This window comes from Diospyros lotus, chromosome 10, assembly GCF_014633365.1.
Source record: "Diospyros lotus cultivar Yz01 chromosome 10, ASM1463336v1, whole genome shotgun sequence".
NCBI classification, from domain to species: domain Eukaryota; kingdom Viridiplantae; phylum Streptophyta; class Magnoliopsida; order Ericales; family Ebenaceae; genus Diospyros; species Diospyros lotus.
Window position 1 is genome coordinate 25,898,487 of NC_068347.1, and position 12,896 is coordinate 25,911,382.

Below are 12,896 nucleotides of genomic sequence, written 5' to 3' on the forward strand. Positions count from 1 at the left end.
ATTTGAAGCACTATAACTCCAAAGAATGAGAGTCTTCTGTTCCAGAAATGCTGATGCAGCATGCCTTTGTGCATTCTGCCACAGCAAAAACTAGAAGAAAAAAGATTAGTTAATTAATATAATAGAAGCAGCAGATTATAAATTATTACAGCAAGCACATCACTTGTTTGGCTCACAAGAAAGATCACAAAAGTACAGATTTAGAAAAATTTAGATGTTAATTACAGATACTCTCATATATATATATATATATATGATGATGATGATGATGATGAAATCCGCCGCACAAAAATTGGCTTTTAGCAGAAAGGTTTCCATTATCAACTCCGGGGGGTCCAGTGACTTCACCGTCGTCTTCTCTCAATCTTCGTAAAAGACACCGAGCATCTCAGGTTTCAATATCGATTTGTTTCTGTACAAAATCTAAAAGAATCAAGGAAATAAAACTTGCCGCTGCATTAGAATACGATCAACCCCTCAAGGCAAAATCATGAACTTCCCGCGGGGTGTAGACCGGCTCCTCCGGAATTCTGGCATAGCTTGGTTGCTGCTGGCTTCCTTTGGATGGCGAAATGCGCCATTTGAAACCTTCTGCTCGTTTTTCCCCGATAGGAGGAAGGATTCCACTGTCTGCCCTAGTTCCCTGCAGAAAGAAGAAAATGTCAGCAGCATGCAATTACCAAAGCAAATTTAGCCTGCAGAAATTGTCTAGCCCTAGAAATGACATGGTCAGGGTTATTTTGGAAGTTTTTAGTCATCAGACTATATGCTTTGGTGATCATACCTAGATTCGACATTTTGAGAATTCCTCGAGGAGTTCCTCTGAAGCTTTTTCACCCTCATGGTGCTGTGCACCGGTGATACAGCAAGCCCCTGTTCATTTTCTGGCTCAGAGAAGTCGCTCTTTCGAGGTTCCTCCATCCTTCCACCGATGTTGTCCATGTCAGAAAGCAATGTGGCAGGGACATCAGACTTCTGAACTTTGGCTGGCAGTTGATTGTTAGCCTTGATCTTATTTTCGGGCTTGGTTTTCCTAATGCCCCCTTGCCTCACGTTAAGGACTTGCTTAAACTGCTGCTGCTCTTCCTTTTCTGGATGAACTTTCTTGGAGATGGCCCTTTGGAAGCTGAAGAATGCATCGGAAATGTTATCCTGCTTCGGTACCTCTATGGTACCCAAAAATCCTCTCGTGCTGTGCTCTATGGATGGGATGACGGGTAGTGTAGCAACAGATTTATTGACAGGAACTCTGACAGGAAACTGGAGTTTACTGATCGGTTGGTTCTCAATTGTTTCAGGCTTGATTCTACCTTTAATTAAACTCCCCCTATCGGTTGATAATGATCTCCTCGCAGTTGGGGATGGTGATCTTGCTTTGCCAGAGTTCGCTAGTCTCTCTTCAGCAAGGAAAGGCATCTTTGGAATAGTGTCTTTGTCTGAGAACTTTGAGGGAAAACGAGACTTCCTCTGCTTCCCTGAAGAGCAACTCCTTACCTGAAACTCAAAATTTTGCCCCATGACAGACAATATAAGTGCATAATTTCTTCGTACTAGTCTAGCAATTCTGAAAACTAGAAAATTGAAACCAGATTAACGTAACATGGATTGACATTTTTAAGTTCGCAGAAAGTATTTTCTAAACAAATTGTAATTATTTTCACTGGGGATGCATGAAGTCCAGATCCACACGAAATCTCCAAATTTGTAAACCAAGCTTGAAACACCTAACCAACATGGCTCCATTACCTCGGAAATTCTAGTATCATCAACAGAGCGATGAGGGGCTTCAGGCTTTAAGGAGCCATTAATACTGTATTTTGGCATATGCAGAGGTGAAGCAGCGCGTGCTCTTTGGCATTCTATTGTACGAGTGGTGTTGCTTTTCAATTGATCCAGTTCAGCTTCCTTTCTCTCTAAGGTGAGTTTGAGATTGGATATCTGAAATGATAGCGCATGAGAAGGATCCGACTTCAGTCACATTTCAATCAAAAAACTATAACGAGGGATTGAGCAAGAGCAGACCTCTTCCTTGAGGTCTCGGATTTCACCAGTCTCTTTATTAGATCGAGCAGCTCCAAGCTCTATTGAAGCAACCCTTTCTGCAAACTTGAGGGTGCTAATGGTCTCACCAATGGCATTAACTTCAGGATTTATATGAACAAACATCAATGTCTTGGCATGCCCACCTACAAAGACAATTTGGATCATGTAGATTCAATTTAAAAGAAAATATGTGCTCTCTTGACAATAATAAGTCCTCCAAAAGAAAACTTTTTTTTTTTTTTTAACAATTTTCCAGAATAAAAGGCAAAGTGAATAATAACACTGGCCATTTGATTATTCAAATTTGAGTCAATACCCAGCAGTGTCGCTACATTTTTCATGGATAAAAATCTAAACTATCCCTTGCACAACTTGATACTTTTTCTCTTAAAACATGGGAATAAATAATTCACAACTTCTTCATTTACTATGATGTGCTGTTAATCTCTTTATCAGGCATTTGGTTATAGAGGAGCATAAGAAAATCCCAATACCTAAAGAATCTTGTAGGACTTGAGTGAGCTTGCTATTTCTGTAAGGAATATGTGCACTCTTTTGTGCTAGTGCAGAAATGACATCTCCTAGTGCAGAGAGTGATCTGTTTATATGTTGGGCTTCCTTCAACCTTTCACCAACAGCCTCAGATTTATCCACCCTCTCACTTCCAGCCAAGTCCACTAGATGAAGGCAACCCTTTAATATGGATCCAGAAACTAACTCCTTTCCTCGGACATGGACTGTCAAAACACTGAGCACCAATAGAAGAGACAATTATCGAGATCCACCAAACATTAGGCATTGAGAAAATACAATAATCTTTTGTACAATGGGCATACCTATGAGACCGGCTACTACGCTCATTTAAAGCAGTAGCACCCACAGCACGGTTTCTTTGGCCGATTTTCATCAAATCAAGAACATCCTCAGTACATTTAACTGGAACCAAGAATGCATCAGGCACATTGAGGCCATTCAATTGAGAGTTGTTCCGTATATCCAATGTGCATGTAGTTAAGGTGTAAGAACAGCAGCAGATGATTACTGGGACTCTTGGAAAATATACAATTTAAGCTATTACTGGGACAAGGAGATTCAAACAAGTTAAGCAAATAAGCAAATTATCAAAGGATATCGTCTATTAGATCCATCGATGACCAATAGATCTCTGACTTGTTCATTGTAGATCTCAATCATCTGGACTCCGACTTCATACTCTATTATGTCCATCCTTGTCTTTGAAATTTGAAACAAATCACGTAGAGCTCGATAATTTACACCCCATGTCTGTTCTGCTGCCAAGTCAGGACCACTCTGAAAAGTGAATGACAGAAAGATGGTAAGGACTGGACGAGACAAACATCAGATACAAAAATGGGATTGGACACTTTTAGAGAATTCATGAAATCAGAAGCCCATTGGTTGCCATAGGAAAAGGGCATGATTCAAACAAAATGTACATCTCATATGAGGATTGTTGCGTTGCACAGTTAAGTAAAATAACTCTATGCTACAGATTGTGATTGAATTCTTTGATATTACCATTGTGTATGTCTTCCCCGAGCCAGTCTGTCCATATGCAAAAATGCAAACGTTGTAACCATCAAGAACAGATCGGATCAATGGTTGAGTGTCTGCATATATTTGCTCTGCACAAAGATAGAGATATCACTGTGGTGAAGTTTTACCAGTATCTATTGCACCTAAAGAGAGGGAAAAGGAAAATGTAAATATTGCAAGTTCCAACACAAATTGATTATGCCTTTCTAACACAAATTGTGCTACATGGGCATCCCAATACCAGCATGGCAATAATTCAAGAACAGCATGTAAAGTTGCTTAGCATTCATTTCATAAACCTTTTCAGCTGTGTGATGGGAATACATCCGTGATCAAATTGACTTGTTTTAAATGCTAGATAATAAAATTTTATTTGATTTAGGAATTAGATAGAGTTATATATGGCTTTAGAGACTATAATCATATTTTGATTAGTTGTTATCTTTTAGATAGTTTATCTTTTAATTGCCTATAAATAGGCAACATAATGTAACCTTTTATTCAACTTTGGATGATTGAATAATATGATTTCTCTCTCTCTCTCTCTCTCTGTGTGTTCTCATCTCCCTTCTTCTTCTTCTTCTTCTTGTTCTTAATCTCTTCTGTTTCTTCCCCACTTTCTGCAATTCTCTTTTAACTTTTCCTTCTTCTAGCTTCTTCTCTTCTCCAGCTTCTTCTTCTTCCCTTCTTTTTAATCTCTCACCTTCCTATTGTCCAGCATCAAATTTGGTATTTATTAGAGAAAAACTCAATTCTGAATTTTCATCGGTTTCCATCTGTTCTACATCACCGAACCATCATTGTCATCAGCACACAGCAAAGGCCACACAGCAACATTCCTCCATCAACAGCCACATAGAGTCCATGAAAACCACCATCACCATAGCAATGGCAAAGAATCACAATCCTCATCACTAAGCCATCAAGCCATGGAAGCAGCAAGTTTATCTTACTTTGAGCAAGTTGGTGATGACAACAATACTCGACTACTAATGACACAAGTCTAGATTCACAAAACTCGAGGGCAAGTTTTTCTCCCACCTAGGGAGAATGATAGGGATAATTTCTATTTTTATTTTAAAAATAAGATTTTGATTAGGTTTTATCTTGTTTTGTTTTGATTTTAAAAGGTTACATTATATTGCCTATTTGATTTAGGGATCAGATAGAGTTATATTTGATTTTAGAGATCATAATCATATTTTGATTAGTTGTTATCTTTAGATAGGTTATCTTTTAATTGCCTATAAATAGGCAACATAATGTGACCTTTTATTCAGCTTTGGATGATTGAATAATATGATTTTTCCCTCTCTCTCTCTCCCCCTCTCTCAGCTTTTCCTTCTTCTTGGCTTCTCTTCTTCTTAATCTCTCATCTTCCTATTGTCCCACATCAGAAAACTACTTCAAACATTCAACCATTTGCATTTGATTTACTTAACTAGAACCATCATAGATCAAGGAAGTTCACCATATGGATAGCATCATTAAGTACTTTCAAATAGATAAATAATTCTTTAGAAATATAACATACCTTGGGTCACATTCATTCCAAGGACTTTATTGAAATTGAACACCCTTCTTGCATCTTTGCCCTGCTTAGAAGGATTGACAATCATGATACTTCCATTTTCTCCAATATAATCAACTGTTGACTGCCCACTGGATTGTCCTGGTAGGAAGGGCCTAACTCTACAGTAGACCCTAATTGTTCCTATCAGATAGAAAAATCCGCTGAATGAGAAGGCATTTCATTAAACAGACTAACGTTACGTTGAGAATTCAAGGAATCACCTTTTAGGTCTTGGACAAGATTGAAAAGTAGGCGGTTTTCCTCCAAAACTTTATGATAGGAAGAAGAAGCCACTTCAAGGCCCTTAATGTGATGCTCTAAGGAGAACGAATAGTGTTAGCTCCTAAAGGTTTAATCCATAACTTTAAATAAGCATTAAGCAATTACTTCAGACGCCAAAGCTCTAAGTTCTCACCAAGCCTTCTGTGTTCCTCATCCCAGCCAGCTTGGATGTGCTTGACTTCTAATTTAGTGTCTCGAAGACATGATTTTAGCTCCTACAAATATTCAATAAAAACATAGCACAAATATAATTAGGTGTAAAAAACAGGAAAGAGTTGTATATCTTTAATCATTCATATACAAGACATTTAGAAGATAAAAATGCCAACAACTCCTCCATTAGCTTCTATCATCTTTGTAATCTCTAAACTTCAGGCCTTGTAGATGTCCACCAAATCAACTAGTGACCAAACTCATTATCCCCAAACAATATTAATCATTTTCCAGAATTTTAACCACACCAAGTCTCTAAACAAAGCAAATCAGAATGCAGGAATAATACATATACCATTTAATATATGAAGAAAGGGAGTTTTAGGTTCATTATTCTGCAGTTGTACCTCAAGCTGTTTCTGTTGATGATGAATAAGTTCTGCATCACCAGCAAAGCGGTCAATATTGCAGTGGACTACTTCACGTTTCCCACCACAAATACAGAATTTGGACACATCACTTGGTGCTAAACTAGTTCGTTGAGCAAGATATTTTGAAATGGCCTCTAGAAATTCTGGTTTGGATAGAGGAATCCCATCACCTTTCAATATTTTCTTCAGAAGCAGTCCAAGCTGTAGAAGGTAGTCAAAGAAAATCTACGTCATCCAAATGCAGTCTAAGAAATGATTGCAACTTTGCAGTTGTACAGAACTAATACCATCAAAGTACTTAATACAAATAGTTCAAGAACAATAACTGCAGCAATCAACTTTTATTATGACCTGAATGCCTTGAGAAACAAGCTGTGCTGAGAAATCCTTAACCACCTTCCTGAGTATGATATCAATAACCTACATTTCACCACCAGAATACTATTAGATTCCACAAATATATATTTCTAGGCTAAAATTCCCACTATCATCATATTTAAAGGCATTATCCATTCTGCAAGAGTGTAATTCATGTAACAGGTATTGAAAAATTCTAGTCTTAGAAAGCTCATCCTAATAGTTATACCAACTATCAAGGGTTCATACCAGAGATCTAAGGCATTATCTTAATCAAACAGGAGAAGATTCCTAAATATGTTGGCCATTACAAAATTGGCTGCTAATATATTGATCATCAGCTGCTGTCCCCTTCAGTATATCAGATGTTGAATGTCATTTTCAAGCAAAAACAACCTTGTATAATCCAATAAAATGGACTTTCATGATTTCAAGATTGCTGAATTTTTTCATGGCTCCTTCTTAATACATTACATAAAATTCTAATTCTCATCACTTATATATGTCCTCAAAATGCTAGTATCAGACAGCATCCACATGATGTGCACTAAATATAGCGGGCCAAGCTAAGAGATAAATTAATAGCTAACTATAGGACAGAAACAGAATGGATCTTACCTACCATTGCATTCAAAGGCAAGTCTTCAATTTCATTCTGGTCTTTGAGATATGCCTGTAGCAGTCCAAGGCCAAAACCATCAAAAAGAAATGTTAATGCATTGGCAACCTTGGATTCTTCAACTGAGACCTCACTGGAGAGATGAAGAAATTCCAATAACTGTTCATATTGTGATGACTCAGATTCATCCACAGACTCGTCAGCACTTTCACTGCCAACTAATGAAGGTGGAGATTCCTTCGGAAATGATGTAATCTTCACGGTCCCACCATACCTCCAAACCCCAATTCCACCTGCTTGCTTCCACTCATAGTAACCTTTCAAGCAAAGAATGCAGTCTACAACTTTACTTGAGGAGCCTCCCTGTAAATCCAAGTTCGGCAAAATTTATGAATGGAATTGTAGGACAGTAAATTAATTAAATCAATCAGGGATAAATTCAACTTCAGAAATAGAGTCTTATAAATAATTAGAAACTTTTGTAAGCATACATACACCAACCAAGATTCAATTTTTAATATATCATATTGCTTGTTCCTTCACAAACACAAATCATAGACAGGTCACAGGTGCATGACGAAAATGCACTTAAAGACCAAGGCTGCCTGAAGCCAGTCATTGGTGCGGGGTATGCTCCACCTGTGTTTGTAGGCTTTTGCCATTCTTTTTTTCAATTAATATGATTCTTGCTTACCAAAAAAAAAGCCAGTCATTGAAGATGTTCTCAATAGTACTGAAGGAACTTGACTGGCTTGTAATGTGTTTTCTTGATAACTAAGAGTGAGAAGATTTATTATAAAAAAAGGAACATCCAATGCATTGATGATCTCATATCAGACTTTGAATTCAAGAATTACTGGCATTTCATTTAATTAATTTCTGTAGAATTGGAATGTTCCAACTGTCATTTTCTGTAACAGCCTCATTAATGTGACAATTGCAGCCAAACTAGTAAAACATACATAATTAGACATTCCACCATCCATGAGTATATACACGCATGCTTCGAAGTTTCTCTTTCAATCACTCAAACATCACTATCTACTAAAACATCATGAATAAAGTGATTCCCTCAGCAAGGTGATTTTCCCAAACTAAAATGTAGTGACAGAAACACATCTCAAAAGCAGAGGGCCAAATTCACAGATGGAAGGGTAGTTTTTAATGCATGCCGTGAATTAGAGGATATCGTATTGTTCACAAGTATTAGATACCACCACATGAATTGTGAATCTCCACTGTTTCCATTGCAATAGTGCACGAATTTATTTCTACTTCTGGTGAGATATTCAAGCAAAATAAATCCAACAGGTGATCATTTATAATTCAATGAAATTAATACTAATACACTGAGAGTATACGTCAGCATGCTGAAATCAGACTAATATAACAAGATTCGGTGAGGTTCAAGAAAAATGAGGAACTTTTAAAAGAGGAAAAGAAATTCAAACACCTTTTCGAGGTCAGAGGCCTCGAAGGTCAGGAGTTTCATGTTGCCCACGGCCACAAGAAAGTTCCTCATGTTCTCGAAATACTGAATCGCAGATTGAGCCGCGCCCTCCGTGGCCTGAACATCGAGGACCGGATTCTCCACCACCTGTTTTCGCACATCAAGCGAATCAAGTCTCTTTCCATTTCTTCAATTGAAGCCTGGGATTGGAAGGGAAAGGGAAAGAGGAAGAGGATGACCTTGAGGACGGCGCCGGGATTGACCTTGTTGAGGACGTTGCAGAGAACGAGGCCATTGCGGAGGGCGAGACAGAAGTCTTCCTCGGAAGGCTCCTTGGGGAGAACCTCCCAAGCGCCTTGGTCCATCTGCCGAAGCCATTCCACCGCCTGGTATCTCCTCGACGCTGCATATACATTCAGTTAGCGTTCATATCAGTCACGAAGAAGAATGAATCATCTGATGAAGCAGGTGGATCACAATTTTCCAGGGAAATTTGTCTTCTTCTCAAGTTAAGATTGGCGTTCCAGTCGTGAAACAGTTCCTTCGCAAGAGAAACGCCTTGTTTGGATGGGCAATAATAAAATATAATTCTTTTTTTTTTTTCCCAAACGGGCCCAGCATGCTACAAGGCTGGCCCGTAAGAGAATTAAGAACAGTGGAGCTGGCTGGGCACCATGATTTTGTCACTCCATCTTTAATTTTAATTTAATTATTATTATTATTATTTTCCCCTTTTAACCATGATTCCCGGACTCCCAACCTCGCCACCAACTCAGCGACTCTTTTTAGACTTCTTCTTAATGGAAGCCCACCAACTACAACAAGACCGCGTTTGGATGCCCTGCTCTCTGTGTTAATTTCATTGTAGTATAAAGCAAGCTCCAATTTAGATGGGAAATAGGGAATAAGCTGGTTAACAACATTCTCATTCCTTTTTCCTTCCTTGGTTGGTTGAAATATCTTCTCATCTTAAGCTTAATCAAAATTGATTGCTGCCATATAAAAACGTTAATTACTTAAACACTTACTTTAAAAGGGTAATTTTGAAATGTTTAAAATTACACAAATACCCAAAAATTTTATTTTAAGAGCATTTAAAATATATCTCTTTGAGGGTATTTTTGTATGTGTATATTTTTGAATACACTTAACGTTGAAATTGAATATTTTGCTCGGACCCAGGGCCGGCCCAACAACAGCGGGTGTTGGAGGAGTAATCCTAATTAAGGCAGCGACGTTCAATTCCATTCTTCTTGTAAGTTCAAACGACGACGATGACAAACAGTTCTAATATTGCCGTCAAACAGAAAGCGGTTTCAGAACCATCGAAAAAGTAACTTACCCGCTTCTTCGGCTTTTCTCTGGGCCAGTTCGTGGTCGTTGATGATCTCATCGCCGGCGAACGAAGACGCGTCGGAAGAGTTGCTGTTACTGTTGTTGTTGTTGCCGATGATGGAGTTCAAACCCTTCAACCCTCTCAAGTTCTTGCCGGGCGACGTGAATATGGAGCCGTAGTAATTGCTGCTCTCTTGAGGCATTCTTTCTTCAATTTCTTCTTCTTCTTCTTCTGTTCCAAAAACCATGAAATTCACAGAGAATTACCAATAACAATTGATCTTCAAGCACTGCATTTCTGGGTGCGAATGATGAATATATTTATCTGTGTGTGTGAAAAACAAGAAACTGATGAAGATGGGCAGTTTCGGATACCTGTGCTTCGCCGGAAAATAGTGTGGGAATTTTCCGGGGGAGGGTGGCCGTAAAGTTGTTGAAAGCTGGATCGGATCTGGAGTAGAAGGCGAAGCAAGCTTCTCGTGGGTTGTGGATGGAGGATTCAAAAATACAAGAGTCTCATTTAATGCAAGAGAGGATATATAAATATACAGAGAGAGAGAGAGAGTAGCGGTGAAATAATCAAAGTAAATGTCCCGGTGCTTGCTTTGTTCGACATGAAATGAAGATTTGACGGCAGGTTAACGGAGATATATATATAAAAAAAATAAGTTATATGTTATGATTTGAATTTAATATTTAAGGTCTTTTAGTAAAAAAAAAATAAGGATAAATTATTTTCAAAATTGTTATAATTTGGGTTATCTTATAGGAATATTTTATGAATTTGACTATTTTCAATTCGGGTTATATTTATTTTTTACAATCTAGATTATAAAATATTTTTAATAATTCTTTATTCTTATACACTTTATTAAGAAATATTTAAAATATTTGATAACCTAAACTACAAATAAACAAGTAAAATCCAAATGGAAAGTAATTTTATTCTTATAACTTAAATTTAGCATTTAATGTCTGTGTTTATTCTTTTTTAATATATTTTTATTAATTTAATTTTTTATGTAATTAATAAATTTATCAAAACAATGTTATTTCTAGTAAGCAAAGTTGACTTAAGGCAAATGCCACTAAATTTGTGCCTGGGGCTATAGAAAAATAACACATTAAGAAAAGAATGAGAGACGTCAAATAAGATGTCAGAGAAAAAAGACGTCAAAGAGTGAGAAATGCCAGAAAAAAAAGACTACAGACGTCAATGGAATATGACAACAAACAGAAAGAGACACCAACAAAAAGAGACGACAAATGTTGACGGAAGCTGAGAGACCAGGAGATGTGATCGTCTACAGAAAAAAAAAATCAAAAGTGAAAAACGACATATGCGCGATCATTGATCAAGTGGTGATAATGTTGTGTTAGTGTGCGTGTAGGACGACGAGAAAGAGAGAGAGAGAGAGTTACAATTAATTGTATCACTCTCGCTTAAGAATCTACCAACTTTTAAATTAGTCATGCTAGAAAGTTTCAAATGTTTAAATCATATAATGAGAAATAAATTAATATTCACTCAAATGTTAAGTTTAGGCCATGTTTGCTTAAATGTAATATCTTATCTATTTTTTAGTGTTAAACTTAGGCTATATATTTTCCGTTCTGAACATAACTTATCAAACCTGAAGGTGGAAAAGGAGAAGAAGTGCATTATTGTTGCTGGCTTCAGGAGGCGTGACGGCAATGAAATCAATTGCTTTTATGTCAAACAATAAAAAAATATTTTTTTATAAACGGAAAATTGCGCTGACGGAGAGACGGCGTCAAAGGGGGGGGGGGGGTGAAGAAGAAGTGGGGTCAGCGAAGACCGAGGTTGTCCTTCCACGTGGCAGTAAGAAGAACCCAAACACATGATGACAAGTGTCGTGATTTCACTGTGGGACCCATTTAACGTTGGACTGGGCGGCAAAATCCTCCCAAAATCATAGTACGTGCATGCCCCTCCCAGTACCTCGACCCCGTATTATATTTCTTTTCCAGATAAAATAATTAATAAAAATTACTTACATCTTAAATAATTACAAAAATAAAACAGACGGATGGGCTTAAAGATGGGAAAGAGTTCCCAATTTTAATATTATAATTTCTGCTGAGGATTCAGTGAAATTAAATAAATGGCGTTAAAAAAGAGGTGAAATAAAAAGATGGCAGATTTGGCATTTTGCAAGAGAATTAAGGAAACAAACAGCATTCAAAAGCATCATCACCGAATATCAAGGAAACAGTTTCTTTTAAATTTTAATTTTCCCAACCTTATAATATATAAGTTAATAATGCACAGTTATCGAAAGCAGCAGTAGTTCAGTGGAACAGGTGTAACGCTGTAACTAGAAAAAAAAAAAAAAAAAAAGGAAAGAATATAAATTTTTGTGGGTACAAAAATATATAGGAGACACTCTATGGTGGTTGCCACTTTGCCAGTGTTTGGAGAGAGAGAAAAGTAGTGGAAATTTTCCCATCTATTTTTCCTGCCAGACACCCAGCTTTCCTGTTTAAATTCTCCTGGCCCTGGTATTAAAACAGTGGAGTCCTGGGTGGTGTTTGGCGAGAGAGAAAAAAACATGGGTTGGTGAGAAAATTTACGGAAGTCAGTGGGGGTGGGATGCAGTAATTGAGATTGGGGGAGAGAGGCATGGGATGAGGGCCAAGAAAGAGGGGAAAGGAAAGGGAAAAAAGTGAACGTTGAAGGTTTGAAATGAACAAGAGGGCGAGACCAAAGAGGAACGTTGGATCCCCCAATTCAAATGATTGCGGAGGGGAAGCTTTTGAACGTGTCTTTTCACATGTTGTAGCCCACTAATTGGACCACTTATATGCGGGAATGAAGAATCCCACTCTTACTTAAACCCTAATTCATCACTCTTATGATATTCTATCTCTAGGTAAATTTGTTCTACAAAAGTTTAAAAATAAATTATATATGACCTTACAATATATTTTATACTTTTTACAAAAAAATAATAGTTCTTATCTCTTTTTTTGAAGAAAATTAGATAAATGGGAGGAGTCGTCTAGATTTTATTTTAGTATTATAAGTTCATATAATTTACTCACTTTTTTTTTTTCTCTAAGCAACACCTAAAT

General features: G+C 37.3%; 1 protein-coding gene across 1 annotated transcript; it reads right to left on the minus strand.

Moving 5' to 3' along the window:
* Positions 1-13: 13 nt before the first annotated feature.
* LOC127811530 (kinesin-like protein KIN-14F) lies at positions 14-10,049 on the minus strand. The gene is made up of 17 exons (XM_052351477.1): positions 9,808-10,049; positions 8,705-8,868; positions 8,469-8,612; positions 7,019-7,378; positions 6,391-6,459; positions 6,016-6,240; positions 5,589-5,670; positions 5,395-5,490; positions 5,135-5,314; positions 3,583-3,689; positions 3,174-3,354; positions 2,880-3,042; positions 2,538-2,791; positions 2,023-2,186; positions 1,747-1,938; positions 785-1,494; positions 14-643 (listed from the first exon to the last, which is right to left on the minus strand). The coding sequence occupies exons 1-17, from the start codon at positions 10,046-10,048 to the stop codon at positions 478-480; spliced, it is 3,498 nt and encodes a 1,165-aa protein (XP_052207437.1). The 5' UTR covers position 10,049; the 3' UTR covers positions 14-477.
* Between the last annotated feature and the right edge of the window lie 2,847 nt (positions 10,050-12,896).

Coding starts and splice junctions, on each gene's coding strand:
- LOC127811530 (XM_052351477.1), bottom strand. CDS start 10,048: ATGGTTTTTGGAACAGAAGAAGAAGAAGAAGAAATTGAAGAAAGAATG. Junction 6,460..7,018: donor ACTTGCCTTTGAATGCAATG/GTAGGTAAGATC, acceptor GGTGAAATGTAG/GTTATTGATATCATACTCAG. Junction 1,495..1,746: donor ATGATACTAGAATTTCCGAG/GTAATGGAGCCA, acceptor TTTGAGTTTCAG/GTAAGGAGTTGCTCTTCAGG.